The 14218-nt window shown below is 37.2% G+C and overlaps 1 protein-coding gene across 2 annotated transcripts; it reads left to right on the forward strand.

Moving 5' to 3' along the window:
* The first annotated feature begins 336 nt into the window (after nt 1-336).
* On the forward strand, nt 337-13993 carry LOC121880080 (protein FAM136A-like). Of its 2 annotated transcripts, XM_042387106.1 has the most exons (5): nt 337-965; nt 2089-2229; nt 4307-4384; nt 6378-6458; nt 10332-13993. In XM_042387106.1, the coding sequence occupies exons 1-5, from the start codon at nt 879-881 to the stop codon at nt 10446-10448; spliced, it is 504 nt and encodes a 167-aa protein (XP_042243040.1). In that variant the 5' UTR covers nt 337-878; the 3' UTR covers nt 10449-13993. The 2 variants fall into 2 exon arrangements, with proteins under 2 accessions (XP_042243040.1, XP_042243051.1); XM_042387117.1 differs by lacking the exon at nt 6378-6458 and having other exon boundaries at nt 647-965.
* Nucleotides 13994-14218: the final 225 nt, after the last annotated feature.

Consider the following 14218-nt stretch of genomic DNA (forward strand, 5'->3'; position numbering starts at 1 on the left):
TTTTCTATGATGAAAACTTTACTTGTGGTAAATATATCATTAAGCGACCAAATATCAAGGTCAACAAACATGACATTTTGAGGGAAAATTAATTAGTTTTATACCTTAAATACCGTGAAATGAGACAAAAATTGCGTAAATTTTCAAAATGGTTGTTAAAAAGTACTTTGACACCTACATAAATAGAGAATAAAACGGATTTTACAATGACATGTATATAAACGGTCTCAATTTAAATATAAATTGGTTTATAATGATGAACTATTTATAAAACGTAATCAATTAACAAAACTCGATATGAAGACCATTAAGACCAAATAAAACATTCTCAAAATTAATAAAACACGAAAGGGATTAGAGTGATAAAATAGAATCCTGTCAATCATAAATTGATAATGAAAAATAATACACGTGATATTTATAACATACACATTATGGAAATTAGTATAATAGGAATACTAAATATACCTTCCTACCTGGAAGTGCGCAAAACGGCTAATGTTGAAAGATACACCGAACAGGAACTACTAAAGTGTTCTGACTAATAAACTGATGACTTCACCACTCTATGATAACTTAATGGGGGCAACACATTATTAACCTAAAATAATAGTAAATTAATGATACATATTAGTTAAGTTTGGATTAGTTTGCCAATCTTAATAATAATAATTTCATTGTCTATATATATGCTAAACACTGTATACTTGCATTGTCAATATACTCTATCTATCCACCTATCTATCTATCTATATATCTATCTATCTAGCTATCTATCTATCTCTGAAGTACTGTCGCTCGTGGTATAGAGTGAACAAGAGAGGCCGGGCCACCCATGCCGCCGGGATCAGCTGTTGTACACACACACCGGGGTAACCATGGTCGACCAGGCACAGTTCCGTATTCAAGAGGCTATGACAGCTCTGGTGGACGACCTAGATAAGACATATTTACGAGGAATGCAGGTTAGTGGTTAATTCAGGTAAAAAGGAGGTATTTAATTAGTATAATATATAGGTATTGTCTTAAAAGTTGTGTAGAGAAAGGGATGGAATCGCCGGCCAATCGTGTACTAAAGTTTACGTAATTATTTTAGTGTATTTTATTCCTAATTAATATTCTTCACTTGTATTTTCACATATATTATCACGTTTTATGAGTTATTTTGTAGGGTCATTAATCATTTGTGTTGATATGTCCTGGAGTACCGGGTATAATGTTGTAAATTTATAGAGTTAGCTCTTTAATTTAATTCCTTTTATCTTCTTCACCACTGATGCTCACTGAGTCAATTTATAGTAGTGCACAGTTCTTTTTTCCATGTGATTCAAAATTAGTGTATCCTCAATAATTACTGCACCATGTTTGATTTACGTTTTATTATGCTGTTTGGTGGAAGGTTAGCTTAGGGTAGGACACCACTTCCCACTTTGTTTTTGGCTCATTATATTGGTTGATGAAAGGGCAGCTGTCTGCGGGCGTCACGACACTACCACACGCTAGTTATGTGTCACCGCCTGCGAGTTAGTGAAGCTTTAACCAAATTGGCATTGTATCAGAGTACAAAAATAGATGTTATGTTAAATACTTGGCACCTCAGTACTCTGTCTCCAAGGAATAACAGGGAAAAAATAATGCCCCTATCACTTGGTCTAGTTTCAGGTTGTAGTGGCGACATACTGTGTGTGTAATAATAATAATAATAATAATAAACGGTTTATTGAAAAAGTTTGCAGCCCGAAGGCTGAAAATATACATTGGACATAAATGAGTTATTACATAGATTAGTGGTTTAACAAAAGCCTTCATTAGAGAAAGGTGAAGGAACATACAGTGAACATACAGATTAATGTTTACACACGTAGATCATGTGAGCTGAGGTGTTGAACAGCAGACACGTAGTGTAGTAACTCCCTCACAGATGGCGTTATGAGGGGCTTGACGTGGTGTAGTAATTCCCTCACAGATGGTGTTACGAGGGGCCTGATGATGTAGTAGTTACCTCACAGATGGTGTATGAGGGGCCTGATGTGGTGTAGTAATTCTCTCACAGATGGTGTTATGAGGGGCATCACATGTTAATTTCAGAAAGCGATGCATCTATGCGCCGCGGAATGTTGTGAGAGGAAGGAGAGCTCGGTTGATCAAGTCCACCGGTGTATTGAGAACTGCTCCACGCCGCTCACACAGGCCCAGAGCTTTGTGCAGAATGAGTTATCACAGTTCCAGGTAAGGATGGCCATGTTTGTTTATACTTTGTCTGCCATACTCGAATGCCTGGGCAGTAGTGTACCATCACATAGCACCATATATATGCCATCACATAGCACCATATATATGCCATCACATAGCACCATATATATACCATCACATAGCACCATTTATATACCATCACATAGCACCATATACCTGTATACCATCACATAGCACCATATACCTATACACCATCATATAGCACCATATATATACCATCACATAGCACCATATATATGCCATCACATAGCACCATATACCTGTATACCATCACATAGCACCATATACCTGTATACCATCACATAGCACCATATCTTATTTATAAAAGGAAAGACAGTTCATAAATTATTATCTGAATGAATAAGTACAATGAAACCTCGATATAACAGACATCTCTCTCAACATAATCTGTTAATTGGGGTGTTTCACATCTAATGGACCCTCGATATAATGACCTTTCCTCTCCAAATAGTCTGCTAAATATAGTTTCACTGTAGCCTCTTGATTACTTTTATTTTTATTTATTTGTATGCTTAAAATATTAATAATGTGTTTGCATAGCTTTTGAAGAGAGTACATTGGTCAAATTAAACCAACGAGTCGAGGTAACATATGCCAAGTGCTGCTTCTTCTGTGACTCGGGACCCGACAGTATGACACCTCAATGACACAGTGTCGGTTGATGGTCCTGACACACGATTTTGAAGGCTTGGTGATCCCTTGTTGCTCCAGTGGTCCTCTCTGATGCTCTCATGAGGAGAATGTATTATGTGACAACAGGTGTCTTATGAAGTAGGGAGCTAATCAGTACAGGTACACTCGCTCTGAGAAGTATCTTTACAATTCTGTGTTAGACAATATGACACAACGGCCGAAGGATTTTGACAACCCTACCGAGACAACAGGAGTCGGGGGTGTTTATTTTGAAGTTCATCAGATCCCTCGGTATAGTCACTTTTTGGAGCGAGTGTATAATATTATTTATTATCTATATGCTATTATACTTCATTTGTGTTCCTCTCTATTTCAGACAAGGAAGATAACCTAACCAAACTCGGGAAAAAATTTAACCTAAATCGGGGAAGATAATGTCTGGTTTTCAGAGACATAAATGTTCTGGTACGACAAAGGTCAAAACAAGTTATTACTGTATACAAGACAGAGAAATTAAACTACAGCATTCATGTAATTTATATTAAATACAATATTTAAAAAGCCAATTACGCCATGCCTGTAAATTTTAAATCACCCTTATATACATTTTACCATGAATACAAAATAACTTTACCATTTAAACTTATTCCTTTAATTTTCTTCTTTGTGCAATATTCGAAGTTCCGAGCTCCTGTGTTTACTCCATCCCGGGTAATTAGTTCATTGTATTTTGTGGTGGATGAAACATTATGTTCCAGGATGACATTCAACCCGTTCACTCTTGGGATGCTACTTTTAATGTTATATGTGACTAACACCAGACAATTTTATTCACCTCAGAGGGGAACCCATGCACAAGGGTTAGTAGACATTCTTCACAAACCCCTTCGTAATTTTATTCATCTTAAAGGCAAACCCATAATTTTTTTACTTTTATCTTCTTCACCACTGATTGGCTTGTTTGGCGCTTGGGCTGTCGGTCATATATCTGTTAGGCACTGTTGGCAAGTACTGGGCATGCACTGGCTACTGAATATATCTGAACCTGCTCCAGTGCTGATCAAGTCTGGTTTTGAAACTGCTCACACTCGGTGCTGTCACAACACTGGCAGGTTGTTCCATGAGTTCACAACTCTCACTCCGAAAAAGATAGCCCTCACAGTTTTCTGGACTTGAGCCTTCTTCAACCTTGAGCTGTGACACTCGACTGAGTAGTGCCCTTTGAGATGTTTATGCATCTGAACTAGATCCCCCCTTGCCCGTTTGTAGTATAACCTAGGCAATTGCAGGTACTCTAATCTCTCTTTGGGTAACTGAGGTGCTGAAGTCAAGGGTATTTAAACTTGAAGATGGCGGTTTACTATTAGAAGTTGACGAAATTCACATTTTTTTCCCCCAGGAACGACTACAGCGATGTGTAATGGTGTGTCAGGATCGTGTGAGAGACCAGGTCACGGCAGACACATCAGAGTCTCAGGTCTGTTGACATGCAAATGTTTGCTACGAGTGTTCTGACATACTGTACAGTAAGACTTAGTACAATAATATATTCTCCAAAGATTTTCTCAGGTGTTTGCTATGTACGGTATATTCAGATTTACTCTACTATGATGTGACTTAGTACTGTATTGTACCTCCATCAGTAGTAATGTTTAATGACCTTCAGTAAATGGTTTGATATTTTGCTTGTGAGAACATAAGTGCACGATGTTTGGTTTTTCCCATAAGATTAAAGTGTACAGGCATCACCCTTATTGTTATTATTCTTCTTCTTAGAAATCATTGTTAGTGTCGCCTCCTCGTTGAAATAAAAGCGATCACTTGTCATTTCCATTAGTTTACTGCCTTTTTCCCTTAATATTATAAGCAAGAGCTTATATATCTAAAGATAATACAAGTAGAAGCTTACATGAAGAATGTTTGGTTTGGATAATGCGAGTAACTTGATGAAGAAAAGCTGGTCAAGTTTCCTGCTAGTCAGTTAGGGGGAAATATACTGTACATTAAATACTCTAACAATACAGCTAGCTAACCCTCTTAATTACAGACAGGAGAGAGGAGGCGAGTTCATAATTATACAGTAAAACCTTGATAAATTGGACTTCAATATATTGGAATTCGCTTTTTTTGGCCTCTGAGATGCTTTGGTCACCAGATAATAAAAAAACATGTTTTAAGAAATGGGGAAGATTAAGAACAAATCTTATGAAATGAACAACACTTACTGAATACTGTACAGTGGTCTAATCAGATTTTCTACAGGCTACTGAGAACTAAGACACTGAGTATATAAGCAGGCTGGGGCTGATCAGGTGTTGTCACATTTGTCAGGGTCGTTTATTCATTTATTGATTTACCTGTAGTATTATATTCTCATATGATTGGCCTTTTATGGTTCATCATGATTAATATAACATCTTCAGTAAGCACCAAATTATCCTAAATTATATGAGAATTATGGTGAAATTACATAAAGAAGTGTTAAAGTAATCTTGGGGGAAGGAGTACCCACCTGTGCTACCCCCCTCCCCTCCCTCTGCCAGCTGCTCCCAGATAAACACTTGTCTTCCACATACAATATACTCCTACATTTGTTTGTCCTTATTTTTATCTTTATAGTAATGTACAGTACTGTATACAGTTTTCTCTTAATTCTTAAGACAAATTCTGTGATTACTTACATATAACACTTTACAGTACATAACACTCACCTTGGTGATAACAAAAAACAGACTTATATGTCTGATATTCAACCCAGAGAGTTCTGTTCATATCGCCACCCCCTGCCCCCCCCCCAATCTATTTTCATATTTCAGGCTTTCAAATTTTTCGGACTGGGGTCCGTCCCAATTAGTCCAATTTATCGAGGTTCTACTGTTTATATACACACCTGTTCAGAAGCTAAAGAGAGGTCCCTGCTAGAATCTGTTGCTCGACTAATGCAATACAACTAGTGCCATGCCTGCCCCATGTACAGTACCATCAATAGATCACTAGAATTATTGCATAGTCACAAACATAGTGAACAGTACGCAATAAGGCAGAGCAGAAATGGTACACAGGTAGTAAGTAGACAGCTTGGCCCCACACACACACACACAGTCCTGTTGTGTTTCATGGCCAGTTGGACAAATAAGTGTCTTTAGGGCTGACTAATGCTCTTCAAGTCGAGGAAAATCCAATGAAAAGTGAAAACGGTGCAGTTGACGGTAAACTAATACGACTTTGGGTGATTAAAAAGTTTGAGGTACTGTTAAGGGAAGCTGTAAGGGATTTGTGTTGAAGAATATATGATGAATGTGTTGGTAAGAGTGAAGGACTAGATGTGTTTGTTACATTATTGTGCAAGACTAAACAATTGATAGATTGTAAATAAAATATCATGACTATTTTACACTGAATTAAACGAGTTATGATTAAAATTGTTGTCCATGAATAATAATGCTTATATGTGGACTTACTCTTGCCAGGAGCAGCAGCGCAACAGCTCCCTTTCCATAGCCAACGCTGCAGGCAGTGTGTTCCGTCAGGCCGCTCTGGGCAGAGACGGAGTATGAACAAAGCTCATTCATGAAGTGGTGGCAGTGGCCTGGGGATTTGGAGTGCTTTAGACATGCTAGAAATGTTGGCAGTGTTGTGCAGCAAAAATGCAAACCCTCCCAGAACCTATACAGTACTTGGAATTTTGAAAGTCTTTCTTGAACCAGGCTAGGAGTTTTGCTTTTGGTTGTCATTAAACAGCTTAGACTTAAAGCTTATCAAGGTGTTGTTTGCTCTAGAATTTATTGTTGAGATCTGCCATAATAAAAAATTGTAGAAGGAAGGGAATTCAGTACAGGTAACATCTCACTTTGATAACATTATTATATAGTACAGTATCTTACCTTGGGAAGCTTTTTTGTGCACATAGTAAGTCATGTTGTATGATTGGAAAACTTTGTGTTATGTACAGTACGACCTCGGAGTTCTGGCACTATTGAGTCACAGGCTGCCAGACTTGTCATTTTTACAGTTTTATTATTGTTAGTCTCCTGTTAACCTCTTGAAATGATGAAACATTGTTATATTGGGAAAGCTTAAGGTATATTATGGGTTAGCATTGTACAGGTAATAGTAAAGGTGTCTTAAGAAATCATAGAGTACAGTGTATTGGTTATTACTCACAAACAACAAACTACCCAGTGAAATTAATGTAGAAATAAAGTGAAGGAGGCACACCAACTGATGGGGTCCTTTGTATACGAGGCAACAGTAAACCATTTATGACATGAAATATAACCTTACCTAACCTGTCATAAGGAAGGGTATATGTGGTTCATGTTTTATGTTGTGTATGGTTTACTCTCACTTTTACAGGACTGCAGTAGTACTATAATAGGCCTATTTCACCTTATAATTATCATACACAAACTCTTCCCACATTATACTGTACTTGCAGGATAGTTTCTCCTCTGTCTGTAACACTTTATAATATGTAGTGTTCAGTATCACTGACCTTTGTGGGGAAATTTCTCTAAATGGCTTTGGACAACTTAACAATGTTATCATTTCTTAAACCTGTCACATTGATGCCCCGCTGAGCTGCTGCCTCTTATATACATCCACTCTTTTGTCGTTTAGGTTGACTTCTCAGTATTGATCACTTACGACAATAGTTTTTCTCACAGTAATTTGCTATGTATTTTTCTCCTTCATGGAATTTGATAATTAACAAATTTCAAGAACTTAATTTTATTTTCTGCTGATGTCATTTGATGCAAGTTAATAACAAACAGAAGACATGGCTGGCCGTCAGAGATTGTCACACACCACGATTATCAAAATTTTTGAGTGAATGTAAAAAGTAACCATCATCAGTGGACTTTAGCTGTAGGGATGGCAGCCATCATCAGTGGACATTTCATGTTCCTTGCATTCCATTTTTTGCACAGATAACCTCCAGTGATAATGGCAGCTTTTCAAGGATTAGAAATTTTGATATTAGAATGTGTCAGTTTTGTGGGACGTCAGGACAACAGATTTCCGAGGTTCTACTGTGCATACACACACATACCTCCATGTAAATTTTTGATGTACGTACATGAAATATTGGGGACATTTACGTGAGGAACGAGTTTTTGTGAACAATACACGTGACGACCTAACACGGGTAAATTGCTGTGTGGGTAACCTGCCTTGCTTATAATACTTGTTGACTGTTTAATACAGAGTTAATCATCTTCATACACTGGGGGAAACATGCAATTTTACCTTAATCTCAACAAGGAGTTAAAATGTTCATACATTTTCAGAAAGTGTAAATACAGTACGTACAGTATAATGTTTACAGTAATGCGACATGATGTTTGGAATCTAAATAGCTTTGATATATTAGCTCCTGTGTGCTGTTTGTGTTTCCTGTGTGTTGTGTTGACTATGCAGGTCCTCCCTACATAGAAAAGTCACTTGCTTACTCGTCAAATTTGAAATTTTTTTCCTTTTTTTTTATCTTATGGGACAAAGCCTTATAAAATGGTTTACCTCATAAGATATACTCTGTGACCTTCACTGGACAATTGTACAGAAGTTAAGATGGTAGAAATTTTGAGGGGTTCTGTATGCTTTTTTGCATAATGGCTTATTGTGTGTGCAAGCCGTGATAAAAGATTGACTGGATGTGGGCGTATTTTGATGATAAACGACTACTGGTATATCTCGGAAACTGTTACACAATTACGTTTACCTTTATTCTTTTGTTTCGTCTCGGTAAAAACAAAAATAAGGTAACATTTTCCTATTTTATGCCTGCGGCTGTAACAGTGGAGACATCATGTTCCTCTGGTGGTCGTCCATTTGCTAACACCAGTGGTCCATTTGTCATACTGGACCTGTACATGGCCTGAGTAGTTAAATTATTATCCGATTGACAATACCGTTAATGCTAGTCGCCCCATTCGATGGACTTAAACTATTATCTGACCGCACAGTTAATGACAGTCACCCCATTAGATATGTCTCAATCTTGGGGGAGGTAGGGGGAAGGGCACCAGTACAGTATCTTGGCTTCTGAGCACTAGATTACAGCTGCCAATTAATTCTTTTTAAACTGCAGATTTTCTAACTTGGAATTTGGTGTTACAGTGCAGTGTACGTATGGTTAACAACTAATGAGAAATTACTAAAGTTTTCTAATTATCTTGACAAACTAATCTTTCCTGTCCTGGATCTGTCATAAGCTTGATTAGAATAAGGATAATGTAAGATGCTTGTGTGGGCTACAAAGCTTGGCCACTGTGCAGCCTATTTAGTGATGTGTCTGTCTCCATATTGCCATCTCCCAGTACAGTACAGAATAAAGTGTTGTATTATAAGTACCATTTTTCATATTTACTGAAGGTGTTTACTTGTAGAAACTTGAGAATTATGTCACCTGTAGCATCATCATCCATACAGTAAAATATTGTTAAGAGTTGTTAGTGTCAGGAGATAAGACTTATCATATACAGTCACGGAAAAAAAAGTCCTGTCAGTTCTCCATCCTACCCATGAAATTTAAGACTCATGAACCTGTGAATCCGAGACATCACACACTGTTGGGCCGATACATGGTGTACTGTGATGTCTTGGATTCACAGGTTCGTGAGTCTCAGGGTTCGTGGATGGGATGGAGGACTGACATGACAAATTAGCTTGTGATTAATTAATATGGGTGTACAAAAAAAAAAGGGATGTTTTAAGACAACACTCAGCCATGTTTAAAACACTCGCTGAAGAGACTTATATACTGTATATTGTTCAGTTGTCTCTCGTGATGAGTAATAACCTCTTGACTTACTTAAACAACGTGTAAGCGGGAGGGAGAGAGGCTGAGCAGTGGGGCGAACACAATAGGCTTACAGTGAGGTTTTATTAGCTGGTGAGATGAAACATTGAGAAAGAAAACAAGAGCAATATTTGAAAGAGAGTTGGACTGTGTATGTGTTGCTGATCTAAGTGGTAGCCATGAATTACTGAGGTCAAAGGAAAGATAAATTACGATCTTAACCCCCTTCACTACGGGGACATCACCAGACAATTTTAATCAGCTCTTGGGGGGGAACCTGTACACAAGGGGTTAAACAGGCATCAGATCTTGATTATTTACCTTAGAAGAATATGGGTGTGAGCTTGTGTGTGTGAACTTTTAAAATTGTCCCCATAACTTTTCAGCTTAGCTAGAACATTTGTGTACTGTACAGTACTGGGAACAACAGAAGAATATTCAACTTTATAGCTATGTTTTATTTTTTAAAGTTGTTTGCTAATATATTTAATTGATATTGCATTCTGTTGGTAATTTGAAAGGGAATTTTAACTTTTTATTTGCAATACTGTATACTGTTTAGTATTACTGTGCAGGCAGATAATGTGAGTTCTGTCATTCACTTGCCACTTGTCTCTTGCAGGTATCTGTATACAAGGCAGAGTTCGAGGGATGTGCCATGCAGTGTGTGGACGAGCATATTCAACTGATGCCGTCCATTAAGAAGAGGATCGCTGCCGTCTTAGCGAAAAAATCTTAAATTATTTTAAAGTTAGAATCTTATAAAGAAGACAAGTTTACACAGACTGCATCAGGACCAGAGGAAGTGCTGTGTGTTTCAGAAGAAACGTGACAAGTAGTTGAGGGTGTGACCAGGGCAGCGGTGTTGTTGTAACTATGACAACAAACAATAGCTTTCAAAATTCTAATGTGTAAAAATATTGGTTGGGTGAGATGGGATTCTTACATTGTGAAGGAAAGTAAATGTTTCTCTTCAAAACTTATAAATTCAAACCAAAATCCAAGGAGGTATATAAAAATATTAACAACAGTGCAGAGGCAATGAAGTAAATGTGTTGAAGTTTATGTTTCAGCGTCACTTTTGAGTGTGCTGTCAGAACCTTTTCATGTGTAGACTGTAAGGGTTTCAAGTACAGTACAGCATTCATGGTGATTGACATGGTTTATGATGATAAATTCCAAGATTTTTTTTTTGTACTGTATGTCAACTGATTTGACTGTGATGTACATTATTTTAAAAGTAACATTGTAGACATCCATTTCATATTTATGCCTAATGCCTTATCAGCTAATTTGTATTCAGTAAGGGTATGGACAGGTGTTGACTGGAAGAGATGGTATGGGTCACCGTGTTAAACTGTGGGAGTTGGTGACTGATCAGTTGGGCTCTTGTACAAATAGTCCTCAGCTATTTGTACTCGTGGGAAAGTTATTGATGGAATTCGCTTTATTGATCTCTTGGAGGAGGTGAATGTTACGCATTGATGATAAGTTCGTGCTTCTGGTCACATTGCCTGGATCTGTTCTGGTTGGTAACTTCTTCATTGACGTCCCGAGTTATAATTGTGTCAGAGTTGGTTTTGTATTTAAAGTAGTATGGAGGTAAAGCTGTAGTTCCTTTTTTTCAGCTTATTGTGAAAATTGACCGCAGAGTTTGTGGTTTTAAAAAAAATGGCTTTTTCTCCTTAACTTTACAGTGAAACCTCTATATAATGGATTACAGTATATGGGAAGAAAAGTCTGTCATACACGTGTTCGTTAGATGTAAAAACTCCATCTAGCAGACTACAGTGTAATATTATGGTGAGAGGTCTGTTATATCAAGGGTTCGTCAGATGGAGTTTTCACGTCTACCGGACTGTATCCATGAGATCAAGGACTATTAGGTGGAGTTTTTGCCGTACCTGTAAATTTATTGTAACTTAAATCTTTCAGTACAGTTGGGTGTAAATGTTAGTGTACAGTACGGTAGTTGTGGTGGTGTAGGCGGTCATTAGGGGTTACTTCTGGCCGCCACGACACTGAGTTGCTTATTGTTGACTATTACTGCCTTAACATGACAAAATATTGGTACTCAGTCTTAGACATAAGTTACATTATGCACGGCGTCTCAGAAAAATGTATACACACAACCTTATGGATTTAGTTGGGGATGATGTGAATGCTTGTACAGTATTAGGAGAGTAACATGGCCTTCGCTCATTGATGTGTGAGGTCTCCCACATGTGAGGACAATGTTGCTGTTGTAGTTATAAGCATTTAAATAATCGCCACAAAAATTTGTTATGACAGTGTGTATACATTTTTTTGGAAGACACCTTGTATTTGTTATGGTCTGGTCAATAGGTAACCCTTGTAAATAATTGTGGTACTGCTTGTCGTAAACAACTCGCCCACACACTGTCGCTGATTAATTACCGATAACTACTTCGATAAACTTTTTTATTTCTGGAATAATATCAAAATGTTGAGTATTGCCTGTTGTGACTGTTGCATATTTGTATATAAACACAGAAGTACTTAATGAAGGCGAGAGAATCTGTTGAAAGTTGACCCAGTGTAAGTCCTTGTACAGTACAGTACTGATGTCTACCTCCCCTGATGAGGGTTCAGCATACAGTACAGTAAAACCTCTATTTAATGGACTACAGTGTATAGATAAGAAAATCCGTTATATCGGGGGTTCGTTAGATGTGAAACCTCCATCTAACAAACTATATAGAGATGAAAGTCCTTTTATCGAGGGCTCTTTAGGTGTGAAACCTCCATTTAACTGATTATACAAAGAAGAGAAGTTCTTTATATGGAGGTTTCACTGTAACCACATTTTGTACTTACACACTGAATACAAATCCCTGTACTGTACTGTACTCTATTGACCATGAAGATATTGCCAAATTTAAGTACAGTTTCCTATCCTTGAAGTGCTGTACTGTATCTTCTGTTGAGTTTTGTGAGAATTAGCTTATTTTTGTACATAGAAAAACTAACTGTACACTGGTGATGTTACTATTTGTGTGTTGCCAACTAGTGTGTGTGTGCCATCCACAGTAACAAGGTGCTTTAGTAAGTACTTGTTGTGTCAGTCGTACATCACTGTGGAGTAAGTGAAGATGAAAACTTGTATATTTTTATGCGGTTACAAATAACTTTTAAAACGCTTTATAAGTATAATAAATTAAACATATTCTTCAGCTCTAGATTTATATGTTGGCAGAAGTAATGTTGGTTTTTATTTCATAGTTTATTATCTGTTGGAAAATGGAGCCCTTCACCGTGGAAAAATAAACACTTTAAACGAGACATTCTTACAAACTGTCGGTTAAGTTCTCGTTAAACTGCCTGCCTCTATTTAACTATTAACAGGGGTCATTACTAAATCGCCTAATAAAATTGTAATTTAAATACAGCTCACCTGAAGATTAGATACTCCAGCTTATTTGACCTGACAATTAAACACCTAACCTAACTTAATCTAACCTCTCAGGTAGCATTTGGGTGTTCAGTCAGGTGAAATAAACTAAGGTGTCTAATCTTCAAGTAATCCTTGTTTACACTTGAGATACCTATGTGTCATATCCAAAATACTACATGTATGTTTGTCATGCAGCATCAGTCTGGTGGTGAGAAGTGTGCATGCTCTCTCACCAATGTAATTATGGAGCGTCATATCTGATCTGAGGTTTTAAGGCCCTCGGCCCCTCGCTATCAACAGGTCCAGAAGAGTAGTCAAGCTTCCTGGTGATTAGAATATGTTTCTCTTCATCTCTATAATTTTCCTTCTTCTGTTTTTATTTTATCTTTCTTCAAACCAAAATCATTTCTCTCTGTAAACTAAGTCTACCTGTTCCAGTATCTACATCTCATTATCTCTTCTCCTTTAGGTCCTGACCATTACTTCCAAGGGTGGTACAGTACAGTTATGGTTTTAAGCTACTGTACTGTTATACCATTTTCTTTTTTCCCTTCTATGGTCGTCACAAAACAAAACAAAAAACAAAAATGGTTTCGTGTCGTTTGGTTTAATGAGAAGCATTTATGGACTCTTTAGTTTCGTGGCTCGTCGTGGGTAAATTCACCGACTAGGCATTCATGCCAAGGCCTTACGGTTATCAAGTTTATATTCCGTTTAATTTTTTGAGAGCATATGTCTGTAGCAGTGTACATTAAGTCTATTATTCCATTAATTTTTATTATTTTATTTAAGTACCTGTATCCACCCAAAGCTGTCGGAAAAATGGCTTGTAAATAGTTAATTTTTTTAGAATGAAGTTCTGAAAAATCTCTCTGGTTTTGATTTTATCCTCAGCTGGTCAGTGTACAGTATATGATACTTGTAATACAGTTCTTGTGTGTGGCATATAGGGCACTGAGGGTAAGGTAACTTTAAGGTGTGGTAATGTAAAAATTGCTAAATTATAACATAATTTTTTTCTTGCCTGGAATGACCCATATGCAGTACACTGTACAGTATATAGATATATACTACACTCGCTCCAAAAAGTATCT

This window comes from Homarus americanus, unplaced genomic scaffold (assembly GCF_018991925.1).
Source record: "Homarus americanus isolate GMGI-L3 unplaced genomic scaffold, GMGI_Hamer_2.0 scaffold50564, whole genome shotgun sequence".
In the NCBI taxonomy this organism is placed as follows: Eukaryota; Metazoa; Arthropoda; class Malacostraca; order Decapoda; family Nephropidae; genus Homarus; species Homarus americanus.

Bases quoted from the DNA above. Each gene is read 5' to 3' on its own strand.
- LOC121880080 (XM_042387106.1), top strand. From the start codon at position 879: ATGGTCGACCAGGCACAGTTCCGTATTCAAGAGGCTATGACAGCTCTG. The intron at 966-2,088 runs GTTAGTGGTTAA...TGTTAATTTCAG, and splicing joins CATATTTACGAGGAATGCAG to AAAGCGATGCATCTATGCGC. The intron at 4,385-6,377 runs GTCTGTTGACAT...TACTCTTGCCAG, and splicing joins CAGACACATCAGAGTCTCAG to GAGCAGCAGCGCAACAGCTC.